The sequence below is a fragment of the Cavia porcellus genome, unplaced genomic scaffold, assembly GCF_034190915.1.
Source record: "Cavia porcellus strain 051 isolate PalLab524CR breed Dunkin Hartley unplaced genomic scaffold, mCavPor4.1 scaffold_16, whole genome shotgun sequence".
NCBI classification, from domain to species: domain Eukaryota; kingdom Metazoa; phylum Chordata; class Mammalia; order Rodentia; family Caviidae; genus Cavia; species Cavia porcellus.
Genome location: NW_026947499.1, coordinates 17,036,174 through 17,059,499, shown reverse-complemented (window position 1 = coordinate 17,059,499; position 23,326 = coordinate 17,036,174). Strand labels below are relative to the sequence as shown.

The 23,326-nt window shown below is 40.9% G+C and overlaps 2 protein-coding genes across 4 annotated transcripts in view; one reads left to right on the top strand and one right to left on the bottom strand.

Annotated features, from left to right (window-relative positions):
• The first annotated feature begins 76 nt into the window (after positions 1-76).
• On the top strand, positions 77-5,551 carry Pop5 (POP5 homolog, ribonuclease P/MRP subunit). The gene is made up of 5 exons (XM_003478466.5): positions 77-189; positions 268-410; positions 1,716-1,865; positions 1,995-2,078; positions 2,159-5,551. The coding sequence occupies exons 1-5, from the start codon at positions 170-172 to the stop codon at positions 2,266-2,268; spliced, it is 507 nt and encodes a 168-aa protein (XP_003478514.1). The 5' UTR covers positions 77-169; the 3' UTR covers positions 2,269-5,551.
• Positions 4,388-23,326, bottom strand: part of Rnf10 (ring finger protein 10) — a 41,077-nt gene continuing 22,138 nt past the window's right edge. The window contains exons 3-17 of one of the 3 annotated variants that reach the window (XR_010039678.1): positions 22,677-22,876; positions 21,871-21,961; positions 20,459-20,643; positions 20,246-20,382; positions 16,435-16,595; positions 15,473-15,598; positions 14,957-15,230; positions 14,673-14,806; positions 13,427-13,544; positions 13,090-13,191; positions 12,332-12,487; positions 9,870-9,970; positions 6,463-6,544; positions 6,077-6,391; positions 4,388-5,660 (exon numbers count right to left, since the gene is read on the bottom strand). Coding sequence is in view for 2 of the 3 variants with exons in the window: in XM_063225768.1 (XP_063081838.1) it covers positions 5,584-5,660; positions 6,233-6,391; positions 6,463-6,544; positions 9,870-9,970; positions 12,332-12,487; positions 13,090-13,191; positions 13,427-13,544; positions 14,673-14,806; positions 14,957-15,230; positions 15,473-15,598; positions 16,435-16,595; positions 20,246-20,382; positions 20,459-20,643; positions 21,871-21,961; positions 22,677-22,876 (2,103 nt within the window). In the remaining variant the exon portion in view is untranslated. The remainder of the gene's footprint in view (positions 5,661-6,076; positions 6,392-6,462; positions 6,545-9,869; positions 9,971-12,331; positions 12,488-13,089; positions 13,192-13,426; positions 13,545-14,672; positions 14,807-14,956; positions 15,231-15,472; positions 15,599-16,434; positions 16,596-20,245; positions 20,383-20,458; positions 20,644-21,870; positions 21,962-22,676; positions 22,877-23,326) is intronic. The other 2 variants (XM_063225768.1, XM_003478459.5) reach the window with 2 other exon arrangements.

Sequence of the window (23,326 nt, the reverse complement as noted above, 5' to 3'; positions counted from 1 at the left end):
GCTTGGGAGAGACTGACGCAGGGTTCGTCCTCTCATTTTTCTAGCTCCGCCTCCATATTCTGCCTTCCTCTCTGAGTGGCTTCAAGGCTGTGGAGGCGAACTTCCCATTGGTCGGGAGCAGACACGCGCTGCGCATGTCAGGCCGACTGGCACTAAGGCAGCAGCAGCCATGGTGCGGTTCAAGCACAGGTAAGTTGCTTCCAGCCCCTCATCACCAGCAGTTATTCACGACCCCAGCTTGCGCTCAGCTTCCTCTGGCCCCCTCAGGTACCTTCTGTGTGAATTGATGTCGGACGACCCCCGCTGCCGTCTAACTCTGGACGACAGAGTACTGGGCAACCTCGTACGAGACACTATCGCCCGAGTGCACGGAACTTTCGGCGCCGCCGCCTGCTCGATCGGCTTCGCAGGTGCGAGAGCCCTGGGGAACCGGAGTGGATGACCTGTTTTGGAAGGGCAGGCACTGTAAGAGGGAGAAAGAAGGGGCCCAGGAGACTCCTAGAGCGGCCAAACCTGTGCACCATCTTCTGTGCTATAGTGGCGATTTTAGGCCCCCGGGACCCGAGCGAAGGTCTAAATTTGGGCAGAATTAAGAACAGGAGCCTGGGAGCCGGGGATTTAGCTCGGCGGCATAAGCGCCTGCCTGTTAAACACGAGGTCGTGACTTTGATTCCAGGTACATCCCCAGCACCCCTTCCCCCCAAAAAACATAGAAAAGGTTCTTTCACACCAGGGGTTTAGCTCAGCGATTAAAGCACTTGCCTGGTAAGCCTGAGGTGGTGAGTTCGAGCCCCAGTACCAAAAACAAAAAGGGCCCTAAGGCAGGACTTTGTTTGTTTTGGTACCGGATTTTGGACAAAAGTCTTCACTATACCTATTTGACGCCTGTATCGTGGGGATTACTATTGAATTTAATGGGATAATTGAGAGAATTCGTGTATATATTTAATAAGGTTTGTAATTTGACCGGTTACATCAACATCACATTTAAAAAAAAATACATGTTGCCAAAATTGCCCCGTAAAAAGGCCTTTGAGCCAGGGTTAGTGGCATATGCCTGTAATCCCAACCCAGGAGGCCGAGGCAGTAAGATCCTTGTGAGTTGGAGGCCAGCCTGGGCTCCATAATGGGTCCAAGGCCATCCTGAACTACACAGCAAGACCGTGTTTAAAAAAATGGCCTGAGAGTCATAAAGTACTGAATGCATGGTTGTGTATGTGTAAACGCTGATAAACTGAAACTGACAGCAACCAGCACCTTACACACTTTTAAATTAGTACTTTCTTTTACCTTAAGTTTAAGCCTGAATCCTGAAAAATTACATGAAGCAGGCATAACTCCCTCATGTCAGATGAGACTCGGCTTGCTATTAAGAACCTATAGGGCCCAGCTGCAACAAAACCACTAGTGTTTTAAAAATTTTTCCCTCTGCTGAATGAAGATTAATCTCCTCATTCACCTCGTTTAAAGATTATGAGTGTATTTAAGTCCAAAATTAACCCACCAGACCTGATTGATGTGTGAGGGACTGGCCCTCCACAACCATGGCTTGTCCCAAAATTTTTTTTCCCCCCCTTTAGAAGTCTTTTTACTGATGCATCCTCTGAAATGCCACTTAACTGCTGGAGCAGTCTGTCCCATACGCTGTTTCCCTGAGATTTTTAACGTGCTTATGTGACTCTGTTTTCCAAAATGAGTTTTTCATTTTGCTGCAGTTCGATACCTTAATGTCTATACTGGAATAGTGCTACTTCGATGCCGGAAAGAGTTCTACCAGCTTGTGTGGTCAGCTCTTCCTTTCATCACTTATTTGGAGAATAAAGGACACCGCTATCCTTGTTTTTTCAACACGTTGCACGTGGGAGGTAGGAGCAGCCTAGGTGGGTGGGTCTTCCTGCTAGCCCACTAAGAACAAGATACTTTTCCTCAGCTTCCAAAGTATTTTAGAGAGCTTTCACAAGCTACTGATCACCCCAAAAACTTTCCCATGCCAGGTACAATTAGAACATGTCAGAAGTTCCTGATTCAGTACAACCGGAGACAACTGTTGATCTTACTGCAGAACTGCACTGATGAAAGTAAGTGATGTTAGTCCACTGCCCACCGGTGATGGATGTCACTCCCAAACGTCTTTCATCTCTGCTCTGCCTTTCTCCAGGACAGCGAGAAGCTATCCAGAAATCTGTTACCAGAAGCTGTTTAGTAGAGGAGTCGTCTGGTGAGGAGCTTTCAGACGGTGGTGAGGAGGCCGCAGAGACAATGGAGTGAATTCTGCTTGTTGCCCGGGGTCCACACTAGTGGGACTGGGCATTCTAGGGGGCAGAAGCAGCACTTTTTTACTTCTCCAAACTGGAGGGCTCCCAACTAGAGGACCAATGGACTAGCTTGACACGGAAGACAAACTAGCTTCCTCTGTCTTCAATCCCCTGGGTAAATGGTAATGCAGACTCTATAAACTTTGTATCTGAATGCTTGGATGAAAGTAGGCTGAATAAATGTAGTTGGCTTCTATAACCTTCAACATCAAGTTAAAAAATGGCATTATGGTTTGTAACCCCAAAACCCAAAGTGCTCATACAAGGGGCTCTTGGGAGTATGAGTGATACTTTTTTTTTTTAATTAAAAAAAAAGATTAAGATAAAAGAGGACATAACAGGTCAGAACAGTTTGAGCAACATAGTGGTTCACCACAAGACAATCTGACATAACAGTAGCTACCACAGTGTCTCTTTGTTTGAAATAATATACCTTCATATACTATAGTATCAAACATAAAAAGACAGTGTAAAACCATTCAAGAGAATGAAAGTATTACACAGTATTCAGAATCAACTAACAGAAAACAACAAAGGTTACTGTATTATCTCCTTGTCTATAAAATATTTTGTTTATACTATCACATATAATCAGTCCACTTGTTTATAGCTAGACGGGGTATTAGGAGGTGAAGTGTGAGCCAGACAGGGATCACGAGTGAATTTGGGAAGTGTAATCTACTCACCTCCTTCTTTAATGTTTCAAGGCCATGCCTCCCTGCTTTGAAGCCAGCCTAATATGGACTGAAACCTCTACAAACTGAGCTAAAATAAACCTTTCCTCACAGTTGTGTCTCAGCAACAGGGCTTACAGAATTTATGCTTGTTCAGTTCTCTTTTTCCATCTACAATAGCCCTGGCCTTGGTGAGAAGACTGTGTGATGAACTTTAAATACTCAAGTTATCTCACTTCAGGCTTTGTATCTCCAACCTCCAACCTGGACTCTAAGCAAGACAAGTCATTTGTAGTATACCTATTAGTAAGAAATAGCAACTAAATTTTGGACATTATCTATTTGTAGTTTCAGGGTTTTGCTTTTGGGGGGAACTGAGGTTTTGAACACAGGACCCTCACACTGATACCTGCCCAGTCTAGACTCAAACTTGTGATCCTCCTGCCTCCCAGTGTTGGGATTACAGGTGTGTACCACCATGCCTGGACTAGTCTCAGCAAATTAAGTCCCCAAATTACAAACATCTGAGTTGTGAACTTTCATAGGTTTACTTTGCAAGACACACTTTGTCGGCTTATGAATCAGACTTCTTAACACCACCCAGAACACTACCTGTTCCTAAGTCAGGGACTTACCATATTGATCTGTAGGGCAGTAATGGCAACTTTTATAGCTTTCAATGATAAAAAACAGCTTACTGTGGCACATGTGCCATAGGTTTAGTATCACTGCTACAGGGCTTTATGCATACTTTTTTTTTTTTTTAAAATGGTCTTGCTATGTAAGTTCAGGCTGGCCTCAAACCTGCAATGATCTGAATGCTGGAATCACAAGTGTGTACCACCATTCCCAAAACATACTAAGTTCTTTTTTTAACTTACAACCTCACACTTGCCAGGCAGGATGAATCTCCAGCCCTCTTGTTAAATTTTTATACTTTTTTACCAGGATTTAACTGAGTAATTTTAGCTATCTCAGGCTGAGGCATGAAAATTGCAAATTTAAGGTCAGTCTGCATAATTTAGCAAGACTCTGTCTTAAAAGGGGCTAGGAATGGAACTCAAGTATGAGGCCTCAATCCCTAGTACCACCAAAAAAACTTTTTTGGCATCTCTAAGATTTGTTTTTCTGTAATGAAAATATGTCAAAATATTTTACTATCTGTAAAGACCTGTGATATTGTGCTCCTTATCTCAGAAATGGAACACTTTCTGGAGTTTCTGACCCAGACCTTCTGAAAAATGGAAAGTTAAAGCTCCACTCAGCTTTGGGCCTGACACCAAAGAAAACAGTTCATAGTAACAGAATTGCTCAAACTCACAGTAGCTGTTATTTAAACCTCAAGTTAAGAACTGATGTCTCTAACTGAATGAACTTTAAAAAACCAAGAAGTTCACATTATTTTTGCATGTAATTTATTGCAACTGTGCTTTTACATTCTATTACACCTAGAGGTCAATTTATTAAGCAGCAAAAGAATTGACATCGCTCAAACTCAGCTGAAACCAAGACATAAGAAAGCTGCTACAGACAAAAAAGAGGCACACCTCCAGGTGTGCTAGAATCCTGTTTCTACAACTCAGGCCACTATCACTTAAGCTTCATCTGAGTAAAGGGTAGCAGGTGTTAGTGATGGTTATAAATTTCCCTTACCAAAGCCAGGTTCAAGAGGCAAAACTCCTTTCACATGTGGTGGGGATTGAATCCAGACCTTCACAATGAGCTACATCCTGTCTTTTTTTTTAATAAATTTTTTTGGTCTTTTTTTTTGTCGGTACCGGGGATCGAACTCGTGACTGCCTGCTTGCAAGGCAGGCGCTTATGCCGCTGAGCTAAATCCCCAGCCCCCATCCTGTCTTTTTTGAGACAGACCTTCACTAAGTCACTAAACTGCCCCAGCTATGCTCAAATTTGCACTCCTCCTGTCTCAACCTCCCAGTGTTGGGATTATGGGTGTGTATCACCACACCCAGATCCAGATCCTATTTCTTAGTAAGAGAAATGGATAGGAAAGAATGACTGCAGTTTTGGGGGTTTTGGTCTTTTTTGAGACAGAGTCTATGTAGCCCAGGCTGGCCTCCAACTTGTAGCAATCCCCCTGCCTCAGCACCCCTACCACACCAGTGCCAGGATTATAGGCATGCACCACCCTGCCCAACTGACACAGCTATTGAAACAAACTGATGGGTGCACTAAGAGACCAGGCTGCCATAGTAGAGCAGTGCTAAGCCGCTAGTTTGGGCTGCTCCAATGGATGCTAAAGAGGCTCAAACTTACTTTGAATTGAGACAATTACTATAAATGACTGCCAGTATACTATCTGTAAAGACCAGTATAAAAGACCACGAATGGTCACAAACTAAAAATCTTGGCAGGAAAAGATCTGAGTGTCAATACTTTATTTTGGTGTAAAGACGGGAAGCTGGAAAATACACTGTATTTAAAATTGGCTTGGTTCCCCCTCACATTGTGGACACCCCCTCCCCCCGCCCAAGCTAATCTGTTCAAACTCAAAATACTTAAAAATTACAGCAGCAAAACAAAAGCATGGAAAAAAAGAAATCCAAATGAAAAGGTAGCCTGGGCCAGTAGTGTCACTTGGTATGCACGACTGAAGTGCTGAACAGGAGCTTCTGTTTCTGTTTTTTCCTTTTCTTTCCGCCTTTCTCTTCTAAAAGGAAACAGAAAGAGAGCTCACTTAGCTGATGGTGTTACCCCTTCTCCCCAGGTCTTTTCATTATTAAGAGTGTGCAGGCCCTGAAATTAGACTGCCTGGATTCAAATACCAGCTGTAGCATACACTGTATTGTCTTTGGGCAAGTTGCTTTACCTCCCTGCACTTCAGATTATACCTAGTTTGGTTCTGGGAAAATAAAATCAGTAATATGCTAGGCATATAAAGCACACCATAAACATATCATGCTTGTCTAATTGTCATGAATCACTATCCTAACAAAGATTCTAATGTACATGCAGGATCATCTTATTGAGGAAGAGAGCTCCTCAGTATTTCATTTCCAGGTTTCAAGAATTAATCTTGGATAGTAAATAGATCCTGTATGACCAGCATACCAAGTGGAACATTACCTGACACTCAAGTTTATGTTGAAGACTGAGGCCTAGAGACTCAGAGGGGAAACAGCCTGACCAATCCAGGTGTCCACTGGATGCAGGTGGCAATGATAGTACATGTGTGGCAAGTTTAAAAGCCCTACGCTGAGCACTCCAGTTCTCTGCCTTTACCAGAGAGGGGATCTGAAGTAGCTGGTGTGTCCAGTTTCATAAAGGCTGCTTCAATAGCCTGGCTGAAGGAATTCTGGAAACTGGGCACAGGAACACGATCAGAGTTATCACTCTCCCCATCACTGTCCACAGGGGCAGGAGGAACTAAGCTGTTCTCATCTGAAAAACAAACCAGTGTTGTAATCTAGAAACCACTCTTATAAGCTGTTAATAAAAGGAGCCAAACTTACCGTTCACTAGCAGGCCTGCCTCACCTTTTTTTAGAGCAGTTTTGGGCCACACATCTGCTTTTGCTTTTCCAACACGCAGCATCTGCCAAAGGGGGAAGAAGGGGTGAATTTAAGAGTCTTTCAACTTTTTTCCTAGATGCATATCTTGCTACTAACTGGTTAGGCTAGGGGCAGGTTATGGTTTGTGTCTAGATGTCCCCCCAGAGCCTCAGGCACTTTTAGATGGGGTTCAGGACCTGAAGCTAGAGTTTGACTGACTTGTAGTGGGGGTGAGTGCTATACCTGCCCTACAGTGGGTATCCTGCATACAATATAAGGACAGAAAGGCATGCCCTCTCTGCTCCCTGCTGCTTTTGCCGTTTTCTGCCACCATGAATTGTTGCTCCTCTGCCATGTGCTACTGCCTTGCAGCCAGTCAATTATGGAGTACTTCCACAAACTATGAGCTAAATAAACCTTTCCTTCTTTAACTTTAGATACTGGTATTGTGATCCAGTAATGAGAGAAAAGTAACTAAGGCAGGGCACAAAACCAAACACCACATTTGAAGATTTGCCAAGCACTTCTTACCGTGACAGTCATGTCCTCTATAGTAGTGCCTTTATTCATGAACACTTTTGTTTGTGAACAATTTGGTTTACAAACAGAAGTATTTGGCAAAACTTTTTGTAATCTCTGTGTCAAGTGACAAACATGACTGCAGCCATCTTTGCTAGAATCATGGAACTAATTAAATTTGTAAACCAAGGTATCACTGTACATAGCAATGAGTGGAAATGACAGTGCATCCCATAAGGTGGTAAAGCCTAAACTGATCTGTTCCTTAGGAAACAGATACAGACACTGCGCCTCAGGCTCTCAAGTTACCAACACTAACTTCAATAAAATTTCCTGCCTTTCTTCATAACCTCCCTAAAACCATCAACCTGTTGGAATAAATATGTGTAGTACCCTGAAATTTTTTTTTAACTTTTTTTTGGTACCGGAGATCAAACTCACAACTTTGTACCTGCCAGGCAGGCACTTAGGCTGCTGAGCTAACTCCCCAGCAGTACCCTACAATTTTAAAACAAACTATGTGAGTACTGAACTCCAGTAATTAAAAACTATATCCTGAAATAGCCCAATATCATACATTACACTCTTGTAGCCTTTGCTTTTCCAATAGCTCCCTAATCATTAGTTTCTAGATTCAGTCATAGGCCAGTAAAACCACAGTAATTCTGCCCTTGAACTATCTTGATCTATCCTGGCAAAAACCAGCTTTTCAGTTGTTGTAAGTTCCATCTGCCAAATATGCCATGCAACTCAGAGCAGGGTGCATTATACTCCTGAAAATTATTTTAAAAGAAAAAAAGGCTTCCCACAGGATTCAAGTAAAAATACTAAAGTGAGGTGTGCATGTTAATTCAAGATGAGTTGGGCTGACAGACATTGGTTTCACTGAATAACCTTCCTTCTAATGTAACCCCCATGGTACTTGAGAGTACAGGTACAAACAATATGACATCTGAATCATCTCTACAGTTCCTCTCACTCCCAAATCTGGAGCTAGGGAACAGTGACTCTTGTATGCTAGGCAAGCACATACCCAGCTTACTTTCCCCTTTTAAATTTTGGCAGGATTTCACTTAATTGTCCCAGCTGGCCTCAAATTTATGAGCCTTCTACCTCAACCTCCCAAGTAGCTGGGATCATAGGTGTGCACCACACCTGGCTTAAATCATCTTACTTTTAAGAGGTGATTATAGCATGTGACTTTTGCTCTACTCTTACCAAAAGTATTTTAAATGTTTAACTTGAACCCACTTGTGAGGAAAACAGTGAGACAGATCCAAACTGTACCACACTATGAAATCTTTCATAAAATGACAGGCCTGTATGCTTCAAAAATATCTACTTGAGAAAGGGGAGAGACCAGAGAACTGTTGTAAACCAAGGAAGCCGAACAGATGTGACAACTAAATAAGTAATTTGATTTTACGTATATTTTTTATATATATATACACACACATATATAAACTAAGTACACAGACAAATAAGGAAACAAAAATGTGTACTACATTGGATATTCTGGCAGCTGAATTTCTTAGGTGTAATTTTTGTTTTGTTCTGTGGTGCTGGGAAACTGGACCTGTGCCTCACTCATGCAGGGTATTATCCTCAGGCTAGAGAATGATTTCATTTGATATGTAGCTCCTAAGTACTCAGTAGTGCAGTGCCACTGTGTCTGAAACTTTGTATACAAAATAAAAGGCATATAGCAAACAGTACAAATTGGTGAATCCAGGTGAAATGTATGAATGTTCATAGTACTATTTTTTGAACTCTTTAAATTTGGAGTTTTTCAAAATAAAGCTGAAGGAAAAACCATGGCAATAAAATCTGATTTTAAAATTTAAGTATTTGGCATTACTCTTTTCAGTTCTGAAGTACAGTAATTAACTACCAGAACTGCCATCAAATTATTTCGTTTATTTTTCAGTCCTACCATTTTTATACATTATTATAAAATACATTATTAATGTATTTTATACATTTTATATATTTTTATAAAAGTTTGTTTTTCAGTCCTAACTACCATTTTTACATGAGAAAAATCCATGTCAACTACAGATAGTTCCCAACTTAGAATGGCTCAACTTTACAATAGTGCAAAAATGTATCCACCTTTTCTGTTTTTCAGTTTTGATATGTAGTCAATAAAATTACATGAGCAATCCAACATACTACAGTAAAATAGGTTTTGTGTTATAGATGATTCTGCCCAATTATATGCTAATTTAAATGTTCTGAGGATGTTTAAGGTGGGCTAGACTAAGTGATCATGTTCAGCGGGTTAGAAGTATTCAAGTACATTTTCAACTTAAGATGGGCTAATGGGCTTATCAGACCTAACTAAAGAACTTTTTTATCGGTACCAGGGATTGAACTCACGACCGCACACTTGCAAGGCAGGCGCTTATGCCACTGAGCTAAATCCCCAACCCCTAACGAACTTTTAAGGCAATTATTCCAAACTAATCCTACAGAAGACTGACTTCTTACAGAGGCAATTCTCAAGCTATCCATCCACCTTCCTCAGAAGTCTAAAGGCATAAATGCTGAATGTATGTTTGTTATTTGGAGAGACTAATATAGTGGTCTAATATTAAGTCTCACTAGCTTAATGTTTTCCCCACCTCACTCCCTAAGGATGCTGCTTAGGCTGGTTATACATAACCAAGACAACCCTTCTCTTCCTGAACGAGAAACCTGAATGAGAGCTCCCAGAACCTGGGACCAGTTAAAACTAATGTATTCCTAGCTCCTACAACAGTGCCTAATTTACAAGAATATAGTGTAAAAATAAGCAGGTGAGTTTATGCTAAAATATCTTTGGGCTGCTTCACAAGCAAAGTATTTACCTGGGCAAAGGAAGGGAAGGGAGAGTCTTCTTCCAGACTCCCCACGCAGAATGAGGGACTGCCCTGACTGGCAGTGGGTGACAGAGGGGTCAGCAGAAAGTCTGAAAGGAAACCAGAGACCTGATTATATGAATAAAGTTCCAAAGAGCTTCTGTCCTTTTAATAAGAAAGATGAACCCTAAATCAGGTCTGGATAATTGCCAATATTCTTACTCCACCGTAAACCTTAATCCAACCAATTCTGCCATGAATATCACTTTTTTAAAAATATCACCTTTTAACATCAGTGTTCCATGAAGAAAGAAAAAACAACTTCATAGTTATAGTAGCACAAAGAGTCACAGTGGAAGCTAGTCTCACAACAAATGTAAAGCTTTTCTTATGAAATGCTACACTTTCAGGGCTGGGGATTTAGCTCAGCGGCATAAGCGCCTGACTTGCAAGCACATGGTCGTGAGTTCAATCCCCCATACCAGTTAAAAAAAGAAAGAAATGCTACACTTTCCATCATGGAAAGTAAATACTGTTACGGGGACTTGTTTCATACAGCTGGAAAAGCTCCAAGGAAAAGATAAAAATCATGTCAGCTTTTACGTTCCAGCCAGCAGATGTGTATGATCAAGGAGTATTCAATTAGGGTTTAAGAAACACAAAAACTAATGCAGCATAAAGATTCTTCCTAGGTTTAACACTCCTCTTTACATTTTCTCATCTAGAGTTGAACACTGCTCACAGATCAGTCTATGCACTGCTCTGGGCATCACTGAACAAGAGCGGGCTGGTCTTCTGGTCTTCTACCAGTAACAGACCCCTCCATACACATCTGGGGCTGTTTAGTGTTATTCCTAGGACCACCCAGTTGCTCCTGCCTAAATACATTAAAAGTCCATACTTTCAGAAAAGCTAGTATGGGGGGAAAATGGCCTTTATACCACAAGTAATATTATCTGATGATCTACCACATTTTTTCATACAGCAGCTCCCTTCTAAGTGTAAGAGCACTGTGGTTGTATAGTACTCAAGAACTAGAGTCTAGACGCAGTTCCTGCCACTAATTCCTACCTTAGTCTCCTGTTCCCAATCTGTGAAATCACAGGCATATGATCACGAGGTCGCCAAGCGTGTTAAATATTCTGATCTCTGACACATTCTTAAAAATGCCTGACAAACTCAGTCTTTTCTTTTGAGACAAGATCTCGCTAAATTGCTTAGGTTGATCTTAACTCACATTTCCCCCACATCTACCTCTCTAGTAAGCTGAGATTACAGGAGTGAGTGCATGATCACACTCACCTTGAGAAGTCTGAAGTATCAAAATATGTCAGATGGTCAGAAAACAGCTCTCTAGAATCATAGCGAATAATGCTGTGGTTTTTTCCTTTTGCCGTACTAGGGGTTGGACCCAGGACCTTCTCACTGAGCTACATCCCAGGTTCTTTTTTATTTTGAGACAGAATCTGGCTAAGTCACAAGCTGCCCAGCCTAGGCTCCAATTTAGGATTCTTCTGCCCCAGCCTCCCAGAATTCATACAACACCATACCCGGCTTAGCTAGTGTTTCATTTCATGACATTATAATGCATGTATCACTATAATACATTTTCTCTATAAAAGTATAAAACATACAAATATAGAAATACATAAATGTGTGTGTGTATACACACACACACACACACACACATACATACATACATACATACACGTATACATACATATACTTTTTTTTTTTAAAGGGGAAGCAAAAGCGCCAAGGTTCTTTGAACAACCTGTCTGGTATTCTATACACTTATATAAACCCACAACAAAAAGTATTGTTTTGTAGTCCCCCACTCACAATGATTTTTTTTTCCTACAACTTCCTTTTTATCTTTCCACTAGTTCACAGAGTGATTTCCCTCTTCAATAAATGTAAATTATTCCATAGCATCAATACTAATGTAGCCATTTCCTTACTAGTAAGTTGTGTAGGTCATTTCTTTTTTGCTACTATAAATACTACCACGATAAAGAGACACATACAAAGACACTCAAGTATGCAGGGGAAATATCACAAGTCTAAAAACTAGGAATAAGACAGCTGAGCACAAGGAAGAATGTAGGTTTCCTATATTCCTAATGAGCTATCCTGAAGTTTTGAGAAGCTGACTGGGTGTAAGAAATCAGCACAGGGGCCGGGGATTTAGCTCAGTGGCACAAGCATGTGCCTGGCAAGCATGAGGTGTTAAGTTAGATCCCTAGTACCTCCCCACCACCCCCAACAAAAAAAAAAAAAAAGAGAAATCAGCACAACCAATGTGAGAAGGAACTCAAACAACAAGAATTTGATGCAGCTTAGAACTACCCAGAGTAAGATTATTTGCCACAAAATCATACTACGTCCAACAGGTCAGAGTTGTAATGTAGACACTGAGGTTTTACTTTAGGTATTTCAATGGCTGAATTCATTAAACCTCAACTATTTACCTGCATGAGAACCTGGACTTCTGCTAAGAGTAGAAAGGGAGAGGGACCCATGGCCCTCAGTGCTGGTAGGACCCAAAGCAGAATCAGAAGAGCAGGTATATGAATTGAAGGCAGGAAACTGCTGTAGATTCTCCAGGGGAATGTGGACTTCTGGATCTGCAAAAAAAAGGACAGTAATGGCAAGCCATTTATACAATTCCTCAAATTTTTTCCAAAAGCTGAGGACAATCAATATGTACATACTCGAGAACCTAGAAGATGCAAACAGAAGCTTTACACCCAAATTTGTAATAACTGTCATTCTGCAATGTATCTTTAATGAACACGTGCCAAGTGGCTACACAGTGTTGGAAGCTCACATATGTACTTACAGCTAAGCTCTTTCCCTAGCAAGGATGCACACACTCCAGGGACTATGTTCGATCCACAGAGTGAACAGATTGAACACAATAGGGAATGACCGACTGCCCTGGGCACTTTTAGCAGCGCTCCCATTCCCTTCCCTGAACAGATTTTTGTCACTGACTATGCCAGGACGAAGTCCATCTTCTTCTTTTCTATGTATTATTGCATACTTTGAACCCATATGAACTCCTTAAACTCTCAATCAAGAGAGTGCCTTTTGAGGCACTCCCATGACTCACAGTAGAAAACAAATGGCAAAACTAAGCATGAAGCAGTCTGGCTCCTATACCTGGACATGAAGGCTCCATACAGTGACTCACAGCAGGCTCATAGATGACAGTTAATGAACTTACACTTGCCCTGTTTCTTGTTCTCCTCCATCTCAATCCTGCGTTCTCGGCGGCGTTCCTCCCGAGCCTTCTTCTGGCGCTGACGCTTCCGCTTCTCAATGTCATCTGTGGGTTGGTCAAGCTGTGAGAAAGCAGACCCCGACCACCTACCTGGCCAGTAAATCTTCCCATCTCATAGTAGCTAAGGCCACACTCTTGGGTCTGCCTGGACCAGACAAATGGAGAGTTTTGGGAGGTATGGACTCACAATACATACTATTCCTTCCATCTCTTCTCATACCAGGTTTCCCCAAGTGTCTTTGAATTCCACTGTAAAGAGTACTGAAACAGGCTTTCTCACCTGAAAACATCTCTAGGGTTTCCTTAGAGACCACAGGAGGCTGCAGAGCCAGTTCACAGAGGCTGAACTCACAGGTGAGTGGCAAATGAGAGAGATACCTGTGACGCTGTCGAACATCCTACATTGGAAAAGAGACCATACACAACTAAGGCAAGGCCTAATTCTTGAGCACAGGGTCCCAACCCAGATTTCCAACAGTGTACATACATTCAGACACGCCTGGGATTTAAAATTCACTGCAACCGAGGGGAGAGAACAGGGAAGATGTCAGGGGAGGGACAAAGAGAAGGGAACAAAGGAAGGGAACCACTGACAACCATTAAAAATCAGGTTTCTCCACTGAAACAAGTTTGGCCTGAAACAGTAAAAAAAAAAAAAAAAAAAAAAAGCTCATCAATTCAAGTTTACATTTCTTTTCTATACTTTTTCTGAGTATGTTTGATGGAAAGTCCATAGTACTCAGTGAGGCTTACAGCACACTTGTGAATATAGGGATAATCCCCAAAGGCCCAGAGTTCTCATGTGTAAATTATCAGACCATAATTCAGATAACTGCTATGCTAAAAATGTACTTCAAGCCTATGTAGCCTAGCTTAAAGCGTCATAGGACTTCAGACTTTTTGGAAACTTAAAGATAAGGAGAAAGAAAAACAAAATAAGCTTTGTCATGATTGAAAGGAGAGGATACCTATCTCTCCAAAACTATAAGAATAAAAATAACATGCAGGGGGGTAGTAGAAACCGATTTACAAGAACTCTGACACAGAAAAGAAAACCATGTAACTGTTCTAAAAATTCACAGCATCATCACCAACAAAAGCAGACTTAAAAATAGACAAGAGTACCAGGCACAGTAGTACACTGTATAATCCCAGTACTCTGGGAGGCCAACGCAGAAGAATCACAGATTCAAGCCCAGCTAGCTTGGGCAACTTTAGCTAGACTGTCTAAAAAGAGAAATTAAAAAAATAAATAAAAGTCTGGAGAAATAACTCATTGCAAAGGTGTTGAGTTCAATTCCCAGTACCAAAGAAATAATAAATTTTTTAAAAAATAGAGTTAGAGATATAGCTCAGAGGTAGAACACTTGCCAAGCACATTATCATGTGCAAGGCTCTGAGTTTGAGCTCTGATATCATATACACAAATATTCACAGGATTATGGATTTATGTTGGCTAGACCTACCCTGTGGAGATTAGGTTAATGCTGCTCCCTAATCATCCTCTTTTAAAGGCAGATCCTTACCTCAGACATGGAGTACCCAGCAATCTCTACCACGGTTGCTGAGATCTTCTCTGGACTCTGCTCCAGGCTGCCATACTCTCGCACAAGGCAGCGCACGTTGATGGGGTGCAGGAACATGTGCTGCCCGTCCTCCGCTGAAGACAAAGGCTCTATCACACAACAGTCTCAGGCAGCCCTCAGCATGGCTAGGCCTGCCTCTCCCTGCCCATGCTGAAAGGTACTACGACCCTCCCCGTCAGATCGAGCATTGTGGGAACCCAGCCCTCCTTCTCAGGGGCCCTCACCTTGGTAAAAGTAGTAACAAGGTGAGCTGCTCAGGTGTGTGAAGCCAGGTTTAGTGACAGGTTCCTGCTGGCTGGTCTCAATACAAATGGTCCCCTCACCAAGATTGTCATCTGCTAACTCCGAGTCATCACAGGTCTCTGACAAACCCTCTGGCTCCGGTTCAGACACTACTTCCTCTTCCTCTACTAGAGGGAGAGCAAGAGGGCGAGGAGAGTCCACAGAACAAACTTCCACAGTTTCTTCATCAAAGGCAGACAGATATTCTAGCACACCCTGCTGGAACAAACTTAAGGTCAAAAGACAGTATACATCCTGTTTTCCAAAACTGATGTGGCAAAAGCTCCTCTGAGGTTTGAGTTCTTACGTACATGGATTTAACAGCTCAAGAAATAGGAGACACACAGGAAATAGTCAAACTCCTCTCTTCTCCCAAGAGAGTTCAGATCTCATAAAGGTGCCTACTAGCTCAATGCTGTGGAATGGCAGCAATCTAATCTGTAATGGGGCACACTGACCTTCCTGGGTCGAAAAACAGGCTCTTTCGCCAAGGGAGCCATCAGCACCAGTTGTTCCAGAGCAGATACGACACCGGGGACCTCTTTCCTGCTTTCAGCCAATCCTGATAGAGCCTCTTCCCGTGTCTAAAGCCACCAGAGAGAACACTTTGAAAAAGTTAAGTGCCAAAGACTGAAACAAGGAGACTTGATGGAAAAGGTTTAGTTAGTATTTAAAAGCCTTGCTCTTTGGCCTGAGAATGGAAGACCGGTTCCTTAAAGTGCTTGAGAAAGAAAAAAAAAAACCAATCCCTACTCTGTGGGAAACCAGAAGCAAAAACATCTGATACTCACAAAGGATAGTACTTTGTTTAGATTGGGGGGGGGGGGGGTTTGCTGGGGATTGAACTCATGACTTCAAACTTGCCAAGCAGGCACTTATACCACTGAGCTAAACCCAGCCCTCTTTGCTTAGAATTTTTGACCTTAACAATATTACAAAAAATACTTTGAACAAAAATCCAAGATCATGAAATTAGCCTTCTAGCCAAGTGTGGTGGCACACATCTATAATCCCAGCACTCAGGAGGCTGAGGCAGGAGGACTGTCACCAATGGAGACCAGGTGTAACCACATACAGCTCTGTCTCAAAAAAAAAAAAAAAAAAAAAAATCAAAAACAAAAAAATACTTACCTTGTTTAATTAAAAAGGTATCTAACCTAAGAAAACTTCATTGCCACAACTACTCAAACCATTCTTATCTTTTCCTTTCTGCTCTAGAAAGAGTCTGATTAAACCTAAAGCAGCCCTTCCCTCCCATCACCATACAAACCCAACAGGAGACTGATTATTTTCCAGCCATTCCAGGCATATAAGCTTCAATGAAAGGTTCAAGTAAATGCCCCTTGTATCCCTTTTCCCCAACACAGAGTTGAAAAATTCAGCACCTCTCATTTTGAGTTCCTAACATATCTTCTCTCACCTTGAGCTCCTGGATAGCTGCCTCAATAAAGCAGGACTCAGGAGTGTGCTTCTCCTCTGCCAGTTGCCGCTCCAGGGCAACTTTCTCTTCCAGAACAACACGATGCAGCACCTGCTCCTTAGAGGCCAGCAGCAACTTAGAGTACTGGCTGTGTTGTTCATCTACAAGAAAATCAGCAGATGAAACAAATGCAACAACACTCAAAGCCTGTGATGGTATGGCTAAAAAAAACTTTCTCACGCACAGCCTTTTTTTCTAGTGAAAATCAGATATACAGTCAGGCATGGTGGTAAACACCTATAATCCCAGCACTTGGGAGGCTGAGGCAGGAGGATCGTTGCCAGTTTGAGACCAGCCTGAGCTACAAAGTGAGCTCAAGGCCAGTCCGGACTGCATAAGCGAAATCCTGACTCAAAAAGACAAAAAAAAAAAAGCAAGAAAGGGGTATGTGCTCTAACTTCTTAGATAATAATAGCCTTAAAAGGTTTATAACCCAATACAAGCAGTCTAAATAAAGTCAAATATTTAATTATATAACATTTGTTAATTACAATACTTATGTAATATCAGAAAAGTTGAAACTAATCAATTATGTCTAAAACTAGATGGTTACATAATGGTATATTTAATTTTTATTTTTTTCTGAGATAGGGTCTCATCACATAGTTCAGGCCAGCCTCGAATCTGCAGTGAACCTTCTGCCTTAGGCTTCTAAGTGCTAGGATTACGGGCATGTTCCACCAAAGCCAGTCACAACAGTATATTTATTAAAGAGAATTTTGTGGGCTGTTATCAGTTCTGTCATACCTAGTGACAGAATACCTATACTGTACCAAATACCTATACTGTATATAAAAAAAAAAAATCAGATATCAGACTAACAAAATTAATCCCAATCTCAGAAAAATGTATATATATAAAGTCTACAGTTAACATTTTGGGCACCTCTGGTTTTGTGAAAGGCTCATGGATGGTTTATTTCCTTTACTTCCTTCCCTCATATTTTGTTATTATTATTTTTTTAAACAAAGTTTAAAACAACATTACCTTGAGACCGCCTTAAAATTCTCTAAACATTTTTCAACCTTATCCTGTACTGACAAAGAGGTGACCACTTATAAATTTGAATACATATCCTTCAAATCTTTTTCTACACTTATATGCATATAATTATATAAAAATTTTCATTAATGATAAAATGTTTATCTTTTTCTACAGCTTACTGTCTTAAAAAGGGGGGGGGGCTTTTGGAGATAGGGTCTCCCTGTATAGTCCAGGCTGGCCTCCAACTCACAGCGATACTCCTACCTCAGCCTCTTAAGTGCTGGGACTAGAGATATGTCAGCATATCCGGCATCTTCAAAAAATTCATAATATAGTGATCTATTCCATCCTTACCTTCTATCTCACATTCCACAAAATGATAGAATAACTCCTTTGGAGAACATTTAGGTAGCTTATTCCCAATTTCTCATCAATATACTATAACAACCAAAAAATCCTTACACATGTCACTTGATATAAATTATTTCCTTATAATTTCCATATAAATGTTAACTATTCAGATCATGGTTTTTATTTTTCAGTTTTTGAGACAGGATCTCATTAAGTAGCTCAGTATAGCTTTGAACTCATGGTAATTCTCCTGCCTGGGCTTCTCAAGTGCTGGAATTACAGGTATGCATCACCATGCCAGGCTACTACACAGATCTTTAAATACTACCAAAATGCAAAAAACTGTATATATTTACTCCCACCAAGATTGAGAGCACCTAGCTACTTTCTCAAATTTTGACAAAACCCAGTGTTAGTTATTTTTTTTTTATTGGAAAGTGCCAACCTGATGCACATTTTGACCTACATAACATTTAATCAAGCTAAATCTCTTTACATATAAAGAAGTTACTCTGATTTTTTTAAATATGGAAATGTTATGTCACATGCTTAGCTCATTCTTCTACTAGGTTGCTAACTAACTTTACATTGTTGTGGCTTGACATAACTGACGTCATCTTGAGCCTTGCATTTACTAGTGCTCTGTGTTTGACTCAGAAAAGTGGAAAATTACTCAGGGTATAAGTCCCATGAGAAAAGCAGAATGAGCTGTACCTACAGGAGAAAAATTAACCTGCTCAACAAAGAAGCAGGATACAGGTATCAACTGAAAATTAATGAAAGATTCGAGCTAAACTGTTTCCAACAGGATGTCTTTTGTGATTCTCTGTTTTAAAAACTCTAACTTTTCAGTGTAGTGCCACTTGTTTGGACCCTGAACCAGGGGGGTCTATTTACAAGTGGTCCTGAGTCGGGTAATTAAATTCCAAATTTATCAATTTAGCTGCTTGGATTCCTATATTGTTGTTCACAAACCTATCTCAACATATGGAACACCTCTATGTTCTAGATGTTAATTATTCATTTTAAATGTATAAATCTTCCTCTAGTTTACATGTGTCAACTTTAAGGACTTTTGTCAGGTAAGTTTCATTTTTGTAAAATCAAAGTTATCAATCTCAATCTTCCCTTTTATAGTATCTATAGCCCTAGCCTGGTTAAAACATCCATGTTATGGTTTCTGTCTAGACACTCCTCCCCCACAAAGCCTCAGGCAGTCATAGGTGGAGCTTTTTCAGAAGTGGCTACATCTAGAGTATGTGATGCTGGGAGTAAGGGTATGTTCTTATCAAACCAGTTCACTAATTGGTTTGATGCTATCCTAATCCCAATAGCCTAGATAGAGTACAAATAGGGCAGAAAAGGGCTGCTGAGGTCCCTTGTTTCCTTTGCTACCTTCTGCCTAGCATGAACTATTTCTCCTCTGCAATGCTTGTCTGCCACAACACCCTGTCTTAGAGCCAGCCAGCTCTGGACTGAAATCTCTACAACTGTAAGCCAGGTTAAACCTTTCCTCTCTTAACTTTGGGCATCAGGCATTTTGTCTCAGCAAGGAGAAAAGTAACCAAGACACCACTCATACCAGACCATTTAAAGCCTCATCTCTAAAAATGGACTGGAGATATATCTCAGGGTGAAGGTCCCGAATTCAAATCCCAGTATTGCAACTATATTTTCTTTTAAACATTTGAAAGATTTGAATTTTTTACCTTTAGTTCAAGCTACCATGAAGTAATGTTTATGAATGAAATGAGATACTGTTTCCAGCAAAAACCATCAATTGTTTCAGTATCATTTGAGAAATTTCTTTTCCTCAAAGACTAAATATCACTTTGATTAAATGCTCAACACCACATGGAAAATGGGAATCTAACAGCTCACACTTTCCCTACTGTAAGCACTTATTAACACTTCATATCCTGATGGCCTGTAACTGTCTCTTCTATTAGACTGCTGTGCCCTTTATGATAGGTAGCAAGGCTGGCTGACTGTGTAATCCCCAAGACTGGACACGATGCAAGACAATGTTCAACAAAACCTGGTAAAATGAAAAAATTAAGGTACACAGATTAAGTATAACTGAACCGAACCTGAAACCAGGAGTTAAAACACTCTGTAAACTTCATTCTTTGTTTTGTTTTGTTTTTGGTCTTTTTCCTTTTTATCGGTACCAGGGATCGAACTCATGACTGCCTGCTTGCAAGGCAGGTGCTTATGCCGCTGAGCTAAATCCCCAGCCCCTGTAAACTTCATTCTAACCCAATGGAATCTTAACTAACTTGATCACACTAGAACTTAGCTAGAATACACTAGAATTCAGCCTTGTCCAAAGGCTAAATTTGACACTACAGAGATATATTCAATAGACTAACAGCTGTATTCAGGATTATCTGTCCCAAAATTTAACTGAACTTACCTCCCAGATGAATAGGATGGTCTACATTCATCCACTTGGATTTGGGCAAGGCCACCAATACTCCTTTCTCTCTCTTCATCAGCTGCATCGTAATGGTATCACCGACGACATACTGGCGTGACTCTGTGGCAACAACACTGTAACACAGACACTTAGATGAAGCAAATCAAGATCACAGACTGGGGTCTAACCTAGTAGCTGTCTCTGTCTCACCTCTTGAGATCCTTCTTATGCACAGAACTGTAACAGATGGGACATTTACTCCAGGTCTTCTCACTCAATGAAAGATAATGCAGGATGCATGCCCAGCAGAAAATGTGTCCACAACGGGTTATCTTGGCTGCAGTAGGTGGATAGAGGCATATTGGGCAAGATGGCACTTCATGGCTACAGATACGCTGCAACAAAATGGCATCACAGTTTCACAATCAACTAGAGGTAGTCAAAGTTAAAAGTCTCTTCTCCTCTCTCATTCCCACATGCTCTTCTATTTCTATAAAACTATTTAACACACATGTAAGAATGACAGCACTTCACACAAGTTCTTAAGGAAACCATGATAATGGTTTAATAAAATAAAGCAAATTTTTTTTTTTTGTCTTTTTCCTGTTTATCGGTACTGGGGATTGAACTCATGACTGCCTGCTTGCAAGGCAGGCACTTATGCCTGCTGAGCTAAATCCCCAGCCCCAATAAAGCAAATACGTTAACAAGTGTTTGGGGGGTTCTACATTAAAGGAAAAAAATGATAGAAATCCTACGAACCCACTTACAAAAAACATTTCACATGTACATATAAAGGCATAAAAAGGTGTTCAAAAGTAACCTACCAATGATTTTTGACAAAGTTAAAAACTTTTACTTTATGTATAACTGTTTTCCAACCGATGCATATAAAACTTAAGTTATATAGGCTTTCTATGTCATTATTAGGGGACTTCATAAATTTTTACAATAATGGCAATCCAAGCTTTGGGACCCAAAAATTCCTACTAGGAAGTATAAAAAGGAAAAAAGAGGAGAGAAGTATAAAAGAGAAAGGGATGGTATCATTTTGAAAATTATTCTTCATCAGATACCCTTTTGGGATCAGCAAAGAGATTCTAAATGGAGTTCATGACTTCAGTAGAAAACAAATACAGCAGTAACTTTGATACTGGTTACTAAAAGGATTGCTTGGGGCTGGAAATTTAGCTCAGCAGCATAAGCACCTGCCTTGCAAGCATGTGGTCGTGAGTTCGATCCCCAGTACCAATTTTAAAAAAAGGGGGGTGGAGGTTTGCCAGTGGAGCAATATCCACATAACTGAATCCTCCTAGTTAAGATAGTGATGGTCCCTCAGAGTCCCTGGCTACCACTTCCCAGGAGAGGGCGCTGGTAGTTATGACTTCGTACACAAACTCAAACCAGATGCTTCCATCTCTTCCCTGCAGAAAAGTGCCAATTAGTTACACAAAACGAACTCCAGGAGGAAACAGGGACTGACCTCTGGGAAATGTCTACCATAGTAAGGCTAGACAGAAAAAGGAATTGGCAGTAACACGGCCAACAGCTGCTCTGTCACCATCATCTTTTTTTAGTTTTATCTCTCACCAACAACTTCAAAGTTGGGTTGAGCTACTCACCACTTGTTCCACAAAGTCCCAGTTGACTAAGGTATCAGGATCAGCAAAATGAGCTGTGTAGTCTTGGTCTTCGGACACCACAAATTGGCAGCTACAAATAATGAGAAAAAAGGAAAAGAGCAGACTGTCAGAATCACATTAGCCCTCAGCAGAAATTCATCTCTTCACTTAGAATTTAAAAACAGGCCATAACAGCCATGATTTGTAAAGTACTACACTAAAACTTCAGCCCCTGTTCTGAGCCTGGCTCTGGAAGGGTTCCAGACTCAGAGGGAAGCAGTCCAAATCCATGAACTGTTTCTTCTGTTTCCAAGCCCAGCCAAGTTCCCAATTGGTCTCCCTTGAACTAAAATTAACTGAGACTATGGTTCCCTCAACCAACAAGATTTCCTCTCACCACCCTAGAGCCCCAGAACATGGCTAGTCTTCAAAGCTGTAAAAAACTGTTCTCAAAGAGCTGAGGTCAGTTTATGTAAGGTACATAATGCTTGCTTCAGTGCAGATCCAAGGTCAAATTGTACAACTCATACTACACAAAAGGAAACAAAAGGGAAGCCAAGTATGGTGGAGCACACCTGTAGTACCAGCTACAATGGGAAGCTGAGGCAAGTGGGTCACAAATTCAAACCTAGCCTCAGCAACTTAGCAAGACCTTGTCTCAAGCTAAAATTAAACAGAACAAAACACAACCGACTGGGAATGGAGTTCAATACATTCCTGTAGCGGTTTACAGAGAACCTCATGGCATCTTACCTACCCAGAGAGTAGTTTCAATTTCACTTCCCCCACAGTAGCAAAAGACTCACTTGGCTTGTAGAAAGAGTTCCTTGTTAAAAGGCTTATGTCCCCACTTGTTCCTTTTTCCCCAGCTGCCATGTCCACTGCCTTCAAAGTGACCTGCTTGGCCACGTGGTTCAAAAGTGAAATTCAACAAGTGGTTCAGGTTGATCTTCTTAGGACCAGAGAACTGGGCAGGGCTAAACTCTGCCCGTTGAGCCTCTGCTACCTACAGAGAATGAAAACATTTTAGAATAGGACAACACTTAGCAATTTTCAGCAAAACCAGCACAAACCCTCCTCTGAAATGGCTCAAATATTAACTAAAAACATAGTCTTAAGGTGAACAATCTTTCTAGGATAGGATAATACAAAAGCCTATCCAACAACACCTTATGGGAGTAAAGAGGGGAAAACAGCTTCTATCATCCCTTTAAAGTCTGTTCTGCTAAATGACAAATAATGATTAAATGACAATGCCTAACAGAAACTGCCTTAGCTATTGTAAAGCACAAAAGATGTACTCACTATTAGGATTAATAATTTCTCTATATGCCCGTAGGAATTCTGGTACATTTTTACTTTTTATTTTTTCCGCTAGTGCCAGGCATCAAAGCAGAGGCCCTATGAATCCTAAGCAAGCACTGGGCCTGTTAGCTAAACATCCTAGTCCTACATC